Genomic DNA, 13858 nt, shown 5'->3' on the forward strand with positions numbered 1-13858 from the left:
CGTGCATTGCCCTCGCGTATGACTGTCAGTCCCGACCGGTTCCCAGTTGCATCACTCCCCATTCTACCAGGATTGCTGCCACAACAGCGGCCTGGGCAAAGCAAGCCTTGGTGGAGGACATATGCAGGGCAGCGACCTGGTCATCACCATCGCCCTTTATCCGGCATTACAAAGTGGACGTTTATGCCTCGGCTGAGGCATCCTTTGGACGGCGTGTGCTATAAAGGGTGGCTTCTTCAGCTATGACACCAGACCAGCCTCGCTCCTGCCCCTGAAGTTTATTGCTTGGGAATGTCCCATGCTTGGATTCCCCAAGCAGCTCGCAGGAGAACGACTATTGACTTACCTGAACGGTCCTATGTGCGCTGCGAGGGGAATCCAAACCCGCCCTCGGCTTCGGCTGTTCTGGGCTTGGACTTACCTTTCTCCGATTACATCCTGACTTACCCTTGACTTCTAGAATTCTTTTGCATCTCTCAAACCGTCTGAACCTTCGTGCAAAACTGAACCAGTCCATCAATTTGCAAAACTCAGTCTTTGGGCTAATGGACAAAGTTAATCCATGCTTTGATTCCCCTTGCAGTGCACATAGAAGGACCGTTCAGGTAAGTCAACAGTCGATTCATGTACTTAAAATATATGAAATATAATTATTCCTCGTGGATTAATAATTTTCCTCTTTTGTCAAATTAAGAATGATTACTTGGTGGCAATTTTTAGAAGACACCACACCCCAAATTGTTGGAAGCCACCTGCAGCATCATATAGTACAATCTTAGTGCAATTACTTTACGTAGAAAGTCAGAAGGTGAAGCTAGAAATTAAAAAAAGGAAGATCCGATGCTTCACTACAGCCCCCTCTCCAGCCAGAAGCATAGATGTACTAAAGGAGCACAAGTTTTGTTGAGTTCATGGATCTTGTATTTCCTGTCAGGGTGGCTACATAAGGAGGTCCAGAGCAACAACAAGATATTGTCCCTGAAGCTGAAGAAACGCTGGTTTGTACTGACCAGCACTGCCCTTGACTACTACAAGTCTTCTGAACGCACCGCCACCAAGCTCGGGACACTTGTTCTCAATAGCCTCTGCTCAGTGATCCAGCCCAATGAAAGAATCTTCAAAGAAACTGGTAAGAGCTATCTATAAGGAAGTTGGAGGGTTTTATTGCATTCATTATGTACAATTATAAATAGGTGGAAATGTGTCTGCATTTGTCATTGGACATGGGCATAGTCAACACGTTGTGGGAAAATGCTTTTATGCTGCATGTAAAGCAGAAATGGCAAAATTTTATTTCATTTATTTTAAAATTTTTAAATAAAATAAATGGCTACCTGAAAAGGAAAAAAGGTGAGAAAGAACATAGTGTGTGAAAAATAATATTAGTAAATAGAAAATTTACAATTGTTATAATATTTAAGGTCGATTAACTGATCAATTAAATATATGAAATTAAACTCATCTTCGGAAATAGTTGTAAATCATTAAGTGCACATGAATCTATGAAAAACAAAAATGAAAAAATGATACTAAAAAAAATCCTTGAATGGCAGAATGTCAGAAGGTGCCCATATAACCAACATATTTCACAGATATTTATGATACAAAGAAACATGGCAAAATTAAAACTTAAAAGCATCTACTTTGTAAAGCAGCTTGATGTGAACGTGGAATTCCATAAAAGCAACAATGAGTCCAATGTAGCCTTTAGCCATAACATCACCCAAAAATACCTTTTACTCTGGATACAGTTATTGTAGAAAAAGTATAATTATGTTGTAGATACGCCCAGACTCTAGAAATAGACTAAATCAGTTTGTTAAATGCAGGTAGTCCTCAACCTGCGACCACAATTGAGCCCAACATTTCTGTTGTTAAGTCAGTTTTGCCCCATTTTACAACCTTTCTTGCCTCAATTGTTAATATCACTGCAGTTAACAAATTAGTAACCCGGTTGTAAAGTGAATCCAGCTTTCCCATTGACTTTGCTTTCAGAAGGTTGCAAAAGGGGATCACAGCCGTCATAAATATGTACCAGTTGCCAAGCAGTTGAATTTTGATCACAGGATCATGGGGATACTGCAAAGGTTGAAACTGAAAAATGATCATAAGGCACTTTTTTCAGTGCCATTACAAATTTGAATGATCACTAAACAAACTCTTGGAAGTCAAAGACTTATATATACTGATAACCATGAGGACGACTTCAGCTCAGCTAAGAGGTACATTCCAATAATATCAGACTAGGAAAATGAAACCTGGGAGACATGTAGCGCTAGCTAAATTAACGGGTTATATCAGAACAGTGGGTGGGTGAGTTCTTACACATCCATATTCTCACATATCATATCATTATTTGACTAGGTTCAGGCACACAGTTGGTCTTTTTTATATATATTCATTCACATTTAGAAAAACAGAACCGACTTTTACACTTACCTTGAATGCTGGATTAGTAGAATGAAGTCTCTTCCCATCCAGAGGAAATTAAGGTTCCTAGGAGAAACGATTTGCTCCGCTTCCCCTCTAACAACTTGATTACCTTCCATGCTTGGCTAGAAAAAAAAAATCCAGAAAAAATAATTAGATCTTAGCTCTGCATTCATACTTGAGAAGTCCAGATGTTTCTTGAACCAAAATTGTACAACTGGCAGATCTTAATACTTCATTCATTGGTTTCTTGGAGCAAAATAAGTTTCCATATTCAATGAAGGATGGAGCAGTCCTCATCAAAGAGATTTTAACTAGCATTTTGGTAGCAGAACCAATAGCTTTCAGAGCCTTTGGGCTGCACAGTTAACATTACATCACACTGGAGTTGAATACAACAAATTGCCTCCATGTCTTGGCTGAGTAGCACCTCTTCCTGTCTTCTCCATTGCCTTGCTTGTTATTTACTGGTCTGAAATAGTGACACACTCATCTTGGTTGTGTTTGTGCCAGCAGGTTACTGGAACATCACTGTGCATGGCAGAAAGCATTCATACCACCTCTACACGAAGTTGTTGAATGAAGCCATGCGCTGGGCCTCTGCCATCCAAGGAGTCATTGACAGCAAAGTTCCCATCGAAACTCCCACACAGCAACTTATTTGTGACATTAGAGTGAGTTCCACAAAATCTTAATTGAGCTGTACACAGAAGCCATAGTTTAATCTCCTTCTGGATATGAACATAACTCCAGAGTCCTGACCAGCCTTTCTTTTTTTTAAATCACAAATGCACTTTTTAATGTGTGAAACCCTCTTTATTCTATCCCCATCACTCAATCAGGGACATTTGATAATATTATACAGCTGCATATGCATTTTTCAGCACAGACTTTAATTACAGTAGTAGATCCTTCATGGTGTGTTTGACACATATATGTACAGCATAATAAAGGCTGCCTATTATGTTGCATCAGCGGCTTAGATCATTAGTACATCATACATGTCACACGTAAAAGATTGCTGGTTCAACTACTGTAATAATTAAATAATTAAAAGTAATGACCTTTCAACATTAACAGTAATATTTTCTTTGGAAAAAAATAAAACTTATTGCCTGGTTTTTGGTACGTACACCCTGTATATTGGGAGGAAAAAAGGCAAAGCCACTGGAAACATCTCTGTCACTCACCTTCTCTCTCCCTGCGCCCCTCTGTTTACTTCAGGAAAATAATGCTAATTCTGAAGTGGTAGAACAAATCTACCGAAGGAATCCCATCCTGAGATACACCCAGCATCCCTTGCACTCACCACTGCTGCCTCTGCCTTATGGAGATGTCGGGATCAACAGTAAGTAACTATGGTTTTGACATTTGAGGAACCAAGTCAGAAAGTGGGGGGAGGGGAAATAATTGTCAAAACGTAGCTGGCGAGAGGGCAAAGTTCTGGAGTATCAAGTCTCATATCTAAAAGACTGTAAAAATGAACAGTGCAATCCTATAGATGTTTGATTAAAAAGCAAAAGATCTATTATTTTAAATGAGACAAATTCATAAGTGTACATAAGGGGAAAAAAACCCAGTGTTTTTAGTGCTGTTGCCTTTAGATTAAGCATTCAAAACTGAGATTATTCTGTAAACAGGAGGGGGCACACTTCTATTCACAATGTTAGAAATCATTACTATGCAATTAATAATAGCAATATTATTTAAAATATATCTTACCCAGACAGCTCTCAAGAATTATGCTGGTAATTTGGTTCCCTTTTCTAACTTGAATTAAATCAATTTTATTCTATTTCTTATTGCATCAGTTATCTCCTTAGCTCAGATTGTCTTTTTTCTGCCTTTCAGAGCAGTGTAGAATCTAGTGCCTTTCCAGATGGAAAAGTGGGGGAGAATTCTACATTGATCTAGGAGAGCGATTATGCACTCACTATTCTGCGGGACTGCAGTGAATCTCCCCTAATCTGGCACTGTCCAGATGTGATCAATTTCATCTACCAAAATCCCTTACAATAGCAATAGCAGTTAGACTTATATACCACTTCATAGGGCTTTCAGCCCTCTCTAAGCAGTTTACAGAGTCAGCATATTGCCCCCAACAATCCGGGTCCTCATTTTACCCACCTCGGGAGGATGGAAGGCTGAGTCAACCTTGAGCCCGTGAGATTTGAACAGCCGAACTGCAGAACTGCAGTCAGCTGAAGTAGCCTGCAGTGCTGCATTTAACCACTGTGCCACCTCAGCTCTTCAATTTTAAATGAGACAAATTTTAGACATCTGGTGGATAACAATTCAGAGAAGGCTAGAATGGACATGAATAACTGTATTGCAAACCCCTGAGGGGCATATATGTAATTTTCATAAGATTATTATATTTAAATGTGAAACTGCCTGACAAACAAATATTTCCCAAAGAGGTACTGTACTGATTGTCGTCTCCCTTGCCTTATTGTTGTGCCCCTTTTTCTCTTACAGTGCAGCAAGAGAAGGGCTATAGCAGTCTTCAGGATGAAGCCATGAAGATCTTCAACTCCCTTCAGGAGATTGAGTCCGTGTCTGACCCTATCCCCATTATCCAGGGCATCCTTCAGACCTGCCATGATCTCAGGGGCCTCCGCGATGAAGTCTATTGTCAGCTGATCAAGCAAACCAATCATGTGCCACAGCCCAACAGCCCTGGTAACCTTCACCACTGGCAGCTCATGACCTGTATGAGCTGTACCTTCCTTCCCAGCCGGGGAATCCTCCGTTACCTCAAGTTTCATCTCAGGAGGTAAGAGGTATTCTATGCACACTCGTGCTTATACCCATTGCCCTTGGGTGTAGATCACAGTTGAAAGTTAAAACTAGACCAGTTGCCGGGAGAGATTCTGATCCATGCTTTATGTCCTGTATAGTGTAAGACACTCCCCCACCCCATGAGATATGTTTGCATTGCCTCTCCTAACACTTAATTAAAGGGGTCCCCAACCTATGGGCCGTGGCCTGTTGACCATCGGGCTGTGTGAGTGGCTGGTCACCATGCACCCATCTGCACCCTCCTACTCGCACTAGTATTGCCACAAGTGTTGTGCAGGCATTAGTGTTGCCACGAGCCTTGCACATGTTCAAGCATCGTCATGAGCGTCACAAGCGTGCTCACAGCCTTGTTCGCACATGCACTTGCACATGCCCCTCCCACTTCCGGGTCACCAACCTAGAAAGATTAGGGAACTCTACTTTATTACACAGTTGTGCTCTTTATTCCCTGATGCCGTAAAAATGAAAACAGAATACTAGCCCTGTAGTCAGAAAACTCTAAGTAATTTATGGCCTTTGAATGAGTTTGGCTTCTTTTCTGCCACGTACAAATGATGAAGGGTTCCGAATGTCAAAACATGTTACAGGACACTGTATCTCTTCTTTTCCCATCCCAGAGTAAAAGATTTCTTTCTGGGCACAGAAGTAAACCAGTATTCTCAGTTCATCACTGATTCCCTGAAGAGAACCAAGAGCAGAGAATTTGTCCCCTCCCAGGAGGAAATACAAGCACTTATCGCGCGGGAGGAAATGACCACTACTGTCTATTGCCACGGAGGAGGTTCCTGTCAGATCACTATCAATTCTCACACCAGTGCAGGGGAGGTAAGAATAGAAGTTTTTTTAAAAAGTTGGGCTGCCTAGGAACCCTATAATTGCTGTCTCTTCACTGATTGATCCAAGAAAGAATTAAAATATTGGAAATGGAAGCTCTCTCTTCCCTTCTGATCTGTAGTCCAGTTTCTTAGAAACTCTGCCTCAAAATGTAAGTCCTTTCTCCAAACTGTTTGTAGCCTTTCCCAATCACGTCTTATTGCCCAATTCCATTGTTGAACAATGATAGAATAACTTGGTTGGGCTCAATTTTCCTACTTTCTCTCTCCACTTTCAGGTGGTAGAGAAGCTGATCCGGGGGCTGGCCATGGAAGACAGTCGGAATATGTTTGCCCTCTTTGAGCGTAATAAACATGTGGATAAAGCCATTGAGAGCCGGGTGATTGTAGCAGATGTTTTGGCCAAGTTTGAGAGGTAGGAAAAATCACTATACTTGGGACTTCAGGTGTGTGAGACATATCTGTAAAGTTGAGTGTCCATCATGTGAAAATACCCATACAAATTATTTAGGCCTCAGCCCCTCTATTTAAGTTTAGACTTAGTTTTTTGCTAAGAATTTAGTATGTGTTTCTTGCTAAGAAGGCTATGGCTCATTTTCAATACCATGCTTCATATATCTACATTTGTACTCACACAGAGTTACAAATGAATCTTGGAAAATGGAGGATGAAGTGATTTTAAGCCTCTTCTGTCCCCCCGTGTCCCGTCCCCCTGATGTGGGCCATATATTACCTAGCTATTATGCCTAAAGTCACTTGCCACAAGCAGTATCAACATCTCATAACTTGCCTTGTCCCACTCATGCTGCTATTTGCAGTGATACAAAAATCTTGGTGGTGCACCATGTGCTGAGCTTTTCTAAATGTTGTGGAAGGAGTGGCAAGAAGTTCAGTAACATACCTGTGATATCTTAGTCATCTTCTTGATCTGTAATCCAAATGATCACCAAACTCTCCTCCTATGTGTTTAGACTTTCTGGATCCATGGAAGAGGATGTGGACGGCCATTGGCAGCTGTATTTTAAACTCTATTGTTTTCTTGATGTTGAAAATGTTCCCAAAGAGGGAGTGGAATTTGCCTTTATGTTTGAGCAGGTAACCCTTCCATGAAACTGACTAAGCAGCTAGATTCATACAACTTCATTGGGTCAAAGATGGATGTAGCATGTTAGTAAATGACAGAATGTAACTAGCAGTGGGGTTGGAGAGGTTTCCTTTTAGCCCAAGGAGCCTGTTTTAGGTGAAACTACCCTCCGTTTGTCAGTAATACCAAGCAAACGTCCAAACTCAATCAACAATGGGCAATTTTTTAAAGCTCACCTAGTTAGTCCTTGACAAAAAATTGGAGATATTGGGAGGCTGAAAAACATGTCTATTTCAGAATTCAGTATCAATAGCTTGAGGAAGTCTTCTAATGCAGCCAGTTGGAAAGGTGGGAAATGAAGTGATGAAGCCTTGCTTGCATTCCATAGGTAGGAAGCTTATTAAAAAACCAAAGAGAATTGGGAAAAATAGGTGGGAATTCTATATTCCCTAAAATGGGAGTTTTTGATGCAGTTAGTGAGAGTATATCCTGCCAGGTGCATTGATCAGGACTGGCTTAGGAGCTGACTGGGCCAAGGATTTTACGTCAACACCTCAGGTAGTTGGTGTTTAGATGGATCAGACTGAGATGAAAAGAATTAGCCTGCTTTGGCACATTGCTGCGAACAAGCCAGATTGATTTACATTACCTGAGAAAACAAGACACGAATCATAATATTGTAATTACGAATGAAATTCCAAAGTCAGGAGAGTCTATGCTATTGAATATCTTACAGGTTTTAATTATAATAGCTGCAAGCTCACATTTTGCACATTTCAGTACTAGTATCACCTGTGAGGTGTATTCTGAAATGTGATAGTATTTACTATACTGCACTCCACTACCTTATCTATATAAAAATGGCTGTGTGTATTTGTGCATCTTCCAGCATAACTCTGGAATGCCTTGAGCAATTTCAACCAGACTTGGTACACAGATTACTTATCCTCTGGAAACAAATACTGTGGGGGTAAGACACGCCTAACACCCCTTGGGGGTATGTTAAGAGCCTGTTGTGCCTTAAAATGGCTTCTACCGTACTGCCTTAAAATGGCGTCTACTGTACAATACTGTGGAGTTGCCATGGTAACGGCTTCACAGTACTCCACAAGGCGGCTCCTTCTTGTAAGGTGGAAAATCCAACATTACAACAAATTGCGGCAATGTTCATGGAAGCAGGGCTGGGATAAATAAATACCCGGGCAGCATTGGCTTATCAGCTAGTAAATAAATATAAAAGGCTGGGAATAATGGTTACTTCTGACTTTTTAACCAGGCGCATGAAAGTCTCATTGATGGTCACTTCCCCGGCCCAGAGGAGACCCTGCAACACTTGGCATCACTGAGACTGCAGTATCTTTATGGGGACTATTTCAAAATCTCCTGGTCCCTTGACAGCGTCTATCCAGTGAACCGTCTGAAGTCAAAAATTCTGCAGTCGATGAAGAGTAGCGGCTCCAGCAGCCAAGTTCTGGAGAGAAGGCGGACTAGCTTCCTGGAGGGCACTCTGAAGCGTGGCTTCAAGACAGGCTCGGTGAAGAAGCAAAAAGTGGAAGAGGAGCAGATGGTAGAGATGTGGGTGAAAGAAGAACTGTCAGCAGCTCGGGCCAGCATCACAGAAAAATGGAACAAACTGCAGGGGTTGCTACAGCAACAGGCCATGGTGGCTTACATGGCAATCATGAAAGAATGGTCAGGTTATGGCTCCACCCTCTTTGACGTTGAGGTAAGAGCAGGTATGGAAGCATGTGTGGGGTAAAGCCCTGTGATGCTCAGCAGCAGAACTACCTCTGCATGCTTCCACCCATAGCCCAAGTGTCCTCCTGATGTTTTGTGTCCTCCCCCCCCCAATCTCGTAATTGGTTTTGGTGCGTGTGTGAAATACTGGCCTCTCTGTCCACCTGACATCTTCTAGTTCTGTGTTCCATTTGGACAAACAATCCAAGGAAGGAAACATAGCACGAAACAAAAGGTTTTGCCTTTTCAGTATTCCCAGCTGCCAAGGAAGGAAGGAAAGGAGGGACAAGGTAAAGAGGAAAACTGGGATGGCAATAAGGAAAAGAAGGAAGCTGGGGGTGAACATGCGGTATTGCATGTTGTTGATTCTAGTTTTGTGTTGTATTGTGTGAGATTCAGATGACACCTTTTGTATTCAGGATCATAGGAAAGATACTTGGTTGCTGGAATCACCTGCTCGTCTTTTATTTTGTGACTGGATGTGCCCACTATGAAAGTCACTTTGTGATCTAGCATTCCCATATTGCTGGGGGGTTTTTTTGGTCATGTGCCCAGGATATTTTTCTAAAAATTCCTACTATGCCCCTTTGCTCAAATTGTCTGTAGATAATTCTCTCACACCTAAGTTAACAGTTTCTAAAGTACCTTTTATGCATGTTATTTTGGCATCTTTATTTTTTTCAAAAAAAATCTTACATGGTTGTGTTATCCCTGTTAGGAACGGTACCTGTTGTTCAATAACTTGCTGAAGAACTTGTATGAAGAAGTTCAACAGCAGAACTGGAGAGTTCCAGATTCAAATTATCACTTGGCTGCAGAAATATTCAACACTTAAGCTGGGATTTTAACAGGGGTGGTTTCTTTCAAAATTCATTACTTCAATTACAATAGTGGCTCTTAATATGGTATATTCTGATGTCCTGTCTGGATAAAGGACTACGAAAGTGGGTGGAGTCCAATTGCTAGAGTTTGGCATTAGATGGTATACCGAGCGTACACATCTGAGCTAGTAACTTGATGGGGGGGGGACGCTGAAAGACATCATTAAATGATATATTTGTACTTTTAAAAAAACAGTTCCAATTTCCTTCCCTTTCCAAAGTTCCCATTGCTCCTTTTCCAATTGATCCCACACATTAATAACTCTTAAAGTGACATTAGTGGCTAAAAGCTCTCAACACAAAGTGTAGAACAAGCTAAGGCCTGGATAATTTCATCTCCCAAAACTAATTTACTTACTTACTTACTTACTTACTTACTTACTTACTTAGTCCCTCCCTCCCTCCCTCCCTCCCTCCCTCCTTCCTTCCTATGGAGACTTTTGTAGTTGGAAAAGTCCTTGTATTAAAAAGATTGCATAGAAAATGTCTGAGTAAGAAAGAAGCCATTTTAATGTAATACTTTTCACCTGTTTTGAGAAATATTTTTTTTAAAAGTACTAGTGGTAAAAGACAAGGGTTGAAAGAGGCTGAGGCTGGAGCAGGAAAAAGATCTGTTTATACATCACGTACTTCCTGTCAATTTTGGGCAAAAGCAGTTTCCTCAGTTATACCATCCCTGTTTGCTAACACTTCTTGGTTCTTTTCATATAGTGCAAAGAAGGGGGCTTTCCAAATGACCTTTGGCTCAGCGTCAATACGGAGAATGTGTCACTGTACAAACGGGGAGAGCCAAAGCCTCTGGAAACTTTCCAGTATGAGCAGATTATCTTCTTTGGAGCTCCTCAGCCCAACACCTTCAAGCTGACTGTGGATGAAAGAGAGATGTACTTTGAAACCCCTCAGGTACATTTTAGGACATTCTTGTCTCAAGAATTTAAACTGCTCAAAAATGACTCTTCTAAGGCAGGATGGGTTAGACCAATGGTTCTCAAACATTTTGATCACAGGACCACTTGACATTCTTAAAAAGGATTCTAGTACAGTAAACCTATCAATATATGCACTGTAAGGTAAAGGTTCCCTTCGCACATATGTGCTAGTCGTTCCCAACTCTAGGGGGCGGTGCTCATCTCCGTTTCAAACCCGAAGAGCCAGCAGTGTCTGAAGACGTCTCCGTGGTCATGTGGCCAGCATGACTAAACACCAAAGACACATGGAATGCTATTACCTTCCAACCAAAAGTGGTTCCAATTATTCTACTTGCATTTTTACATGTTTTTGAATTGCTATGTTGGCAGAAGCTGGGACCAGTAACGGGAGCTCACTCTGTTACGCGCCACTAGGGATTTGAACTGCCAAACTGCCAGCCTTTCTGATCGACAAGCTCAGCATCTTAGCCACTGAGCCACCGCATCCCTATATGCACTGTACTAGATATTAAAACTGAGAAAGCTTAGAATATTTGACTTTGCAGGCCCCCTGAAAGGGTCTCAATGACTTCCAGGAGTTCCCAGACCAGAGTTTAAGATCCACCAGGCTAGAAAAAGGATACGGCAGAGCAGTTAATTATATAACTTCAATTGGAAAGTTAGGTGGCTGGTAAGAATATCAGGCAATCCCTTCATAGACCATGTCTTCCTTCTGTTATTTGTTCCACGTTCAGAGCAGGAACAAGCTATAAAATTTTAATATATCTTTGGATAATCGTGGATATATCAGCAAGGGCTTCTGAGTTTTTGAGCAATAGTGAGAATGTCAGTTGGTCTTACCTGAACTGCATGTCTCGAAGGTGACGTGGGAGTAGTCACCAATGGGTATTAACACGGCCCATTTGCCCGGAGACTGAGGTAGAATTTGAGGCCACTTCCTCTACTCCTCCTCTTGACTTTCCAGATTAACTGATGGTCCAGTCGAGGCTGAACCTGGGAAAGAAGGGAACAGGAAAACACACCAACTCCTTCACTGGTCCCTGACTGACCAGTAACTAACCAGCTCAGGCCCCTCATGTGCAGAGGCGCACTGAACAGTTGGGAAGTGACTACTCCCACGCCACCTTCAAGACATGCAGTTCAGATAAGACCCGGAGTGGGGCATGGGAGGAGTCACCAATGGGACATACCAAAGCTAGATGTCCATGGGAGGGATCATTGGGCCTGAGCCCACCGAGTGTCCAGCACTTCCTGAAGAACCCTCCTATCAAAGGATGCCTCCGCGGAGGCAGAGGCATCCAGCTGGTAGTGTCTAATGAAGGGCGAGGGCGAAGACCAGACGGATGCTCTACAAATATCCTCGATGGGTGCCTGGGTGGGCCAGGCCTTAGAGGTAGCCGTGCTCCTGGTAGGAGTGTGCGGTGATGCTCTCTGGCACCGGGAGCCCTCGCACCTCATAGGCCTTGGAGATGGATAGCTTAATCCATTTGCTGATGGTGGCCGGAGATACCTTTGCTCCTTGTATCAAGTGCTGGAAGGAGACAAAAAGCGCCTTCGACCATCTAAGGGCAGCTGTGCGCTTCAGGTAAATATGCAATGCCCTTCTTATGTCCAATCCTCTGGAAGGAGCTGGGCAGAAGTCCAGTAGAACTACCTCCTGAGCCCTATGAAAGGGGGAGTTGACTTTAGAAAGGAAGGCAGGATCAAGTCTGAGCACGACTCTGTTGTCGTGGAAGGTACAGAGATCTGTCCAGGTGGACAGAGCATTGAGCTCGGACGCCTTCCTCGTCGAGGTAATCGCTACGAGGAAGACTACCCTGAGTGTCAGAAACTGCAAGCTCACCTCCATCAGAGCCTGGAGGGCCATGGGAAGGTCCCAGGTGGGGAAGCGGTGGACCACCGGAGGCCAAAGATTCGCTGCCCCCCTGAGGAACCTCTTTAAGATCGGGTGCTGGGATAAGGATTGGGACCCCACCCCTCCAAGGACTGTGGCTAAGGCTACGTTCTGCCTCCTGAGGGTACTGTGGGCCAGCCCTTTCTCCAAGCCATCCTGGAGGAAGTCCAGCACTTGAGGGACTGAGGCGATGTCGGTTCTACCTGCGCAGACCAACACCAGGCCACAAAGGAAGCCCAGATAGCATCATAGATGCAGCTAGTAGAGGTCCTTCTAGCCGCCTCGATGGTTTTGATGACCCTGGCAGAGAATTGGGCCTCCCTTAGCTGCTCCCGCTCAAGCGCCAAATGGTTAGGTGGAGCCATTCTGAGTCCGGGTATTCCAGGCTCTCCTGGCGCAGGGCCACCTCCTCCCGCGGGATCCTCCAATGGGGAAGAGTCGACATCACCACCAGGTCTGCCAGGATCACTAAGGGCCACCAGGATGATCTCTACTGTCTCTAGCACTAACTTCCTCAAAACCCCGGGAAGGGGGGGGGAAGGCATAGAGACGTTCCAACGGCCATCTGCAGCACAAGCCGTTGATGTCCACCACTTCTCGAGTTGGGAACCACGAGATGAACCTCGGAAGCTGGGCGTTTGACGGGGAGGTGAAGAGATCCATTGTCGGCCGACCAAATCTCTGGCAAATCCGCTCGAAGATGCTGGGATGAAGCTGCCACTCTCCGTGCTTTACTGTCTCCCTGCTGAGCCAGTCCGCCTGTTGATTTTCAACGCCGGAGATGTGTTCCGCCCGAATCGACTGGCTGTTCTGTTCCACCCAGTTTCCAAGCCTCGCTGCCTTGTCGGGTAGTGCCATGGAATGCGTGCCCCCCTGCTTGTTCATGTGTGCCTTGGCCGCCACATTGTCCGTCAGAACTAGGATGTGTCATCCGGCCACCATCGCTTTGAAGTGCCACAGAGCCAGGTGGATCGCTCTGAGCTCCAGCCAGTTGATGTTCTTCCGTAGGTCCGTGGGAGTCCACTGGCCCTGAGCTAACTGGAACTCCAGGTGTACCCCCCAGCCAAACAGACTTGCATCTGTTGTAAGGACCAATTTGTCTGGTTCCCTAAACAGGGAGCCCTTGGCCAGAGCCTGAGACATCCACCAACGGAGGGAATGCAGCACCTGGGGTGTCATGAGGACCTTGAAGCTTGTGTCGCTCATCCCGTCCCGGTGATGTGGAAGCAGGAACCATTGCAGTTCTCTGGCGTGGAGACGGGCCCAGA

The 13858-nt window shown here is 43.9% G+C and overlaps 1 protein-coding gene across 3 annotated transcripts in view; it reads left to right on the plus strand.

The window, feature by feature from the left end:
- The window catches only part of LOC106541385 (unconventional myosin-X), a 71763-nt gene that overhangs the window by 49580 nt on the left and 8325 nt on the right, over positions 1-13858 (plus strand). For 2 of the 3 annotated variants that reach the window (XM_087713509.1, XM_087713504.1), the window contains 9 exons: positions 935-1129; positions 2944-3104; positions 3655-3778; positions 4909-5206; positions 5850-6057; positions 6344-6480; positions 7037-7160; positions 8426-8875; positions 10479-10670. In XM_087713509.1, coding sequence (XP_087569635.1) covers positions 935-1129; positions 2944-3104; positions 3655-3778; positions 4909-5206; positions 5850-6057; positions 6344-6480; positions 7037-7160; positions 8426-8875; positions 10479-10670 — 1889 coding nt within the window. The remainder of the gene's footprint in view (positions 1-934; positions 1130-2943; positions 3105-3654; positions 3779-4908; positions 5207-5849; positions 6058-6343; positions 6481-7036; positions 7161-8425; positions 8876-10478; positions 10671-13858) is intronic. The other variant, XM_087713514.1, reaches the window with a different exon arrangement.

Source organism: Thamnophis sirtalis, unplaced genomic scaffold (genome assembly GCF_051295495.1).
Source record: "Thamnophis sirtalis isolate CommonGarterSnake01/CBP01778 unplaced genomic scaffold, rThaSir2_p1.2 scaffold_1, whole genome shotgun sequence".
In the NCBI taxonomy this organism is placed as follows: domain Eukaryota; kingdom Metazoa; phylum Chordata; class Lepidosauria; order Squamata; family Natricidae; genus Thamnophis; species Thamnophis sirtalis.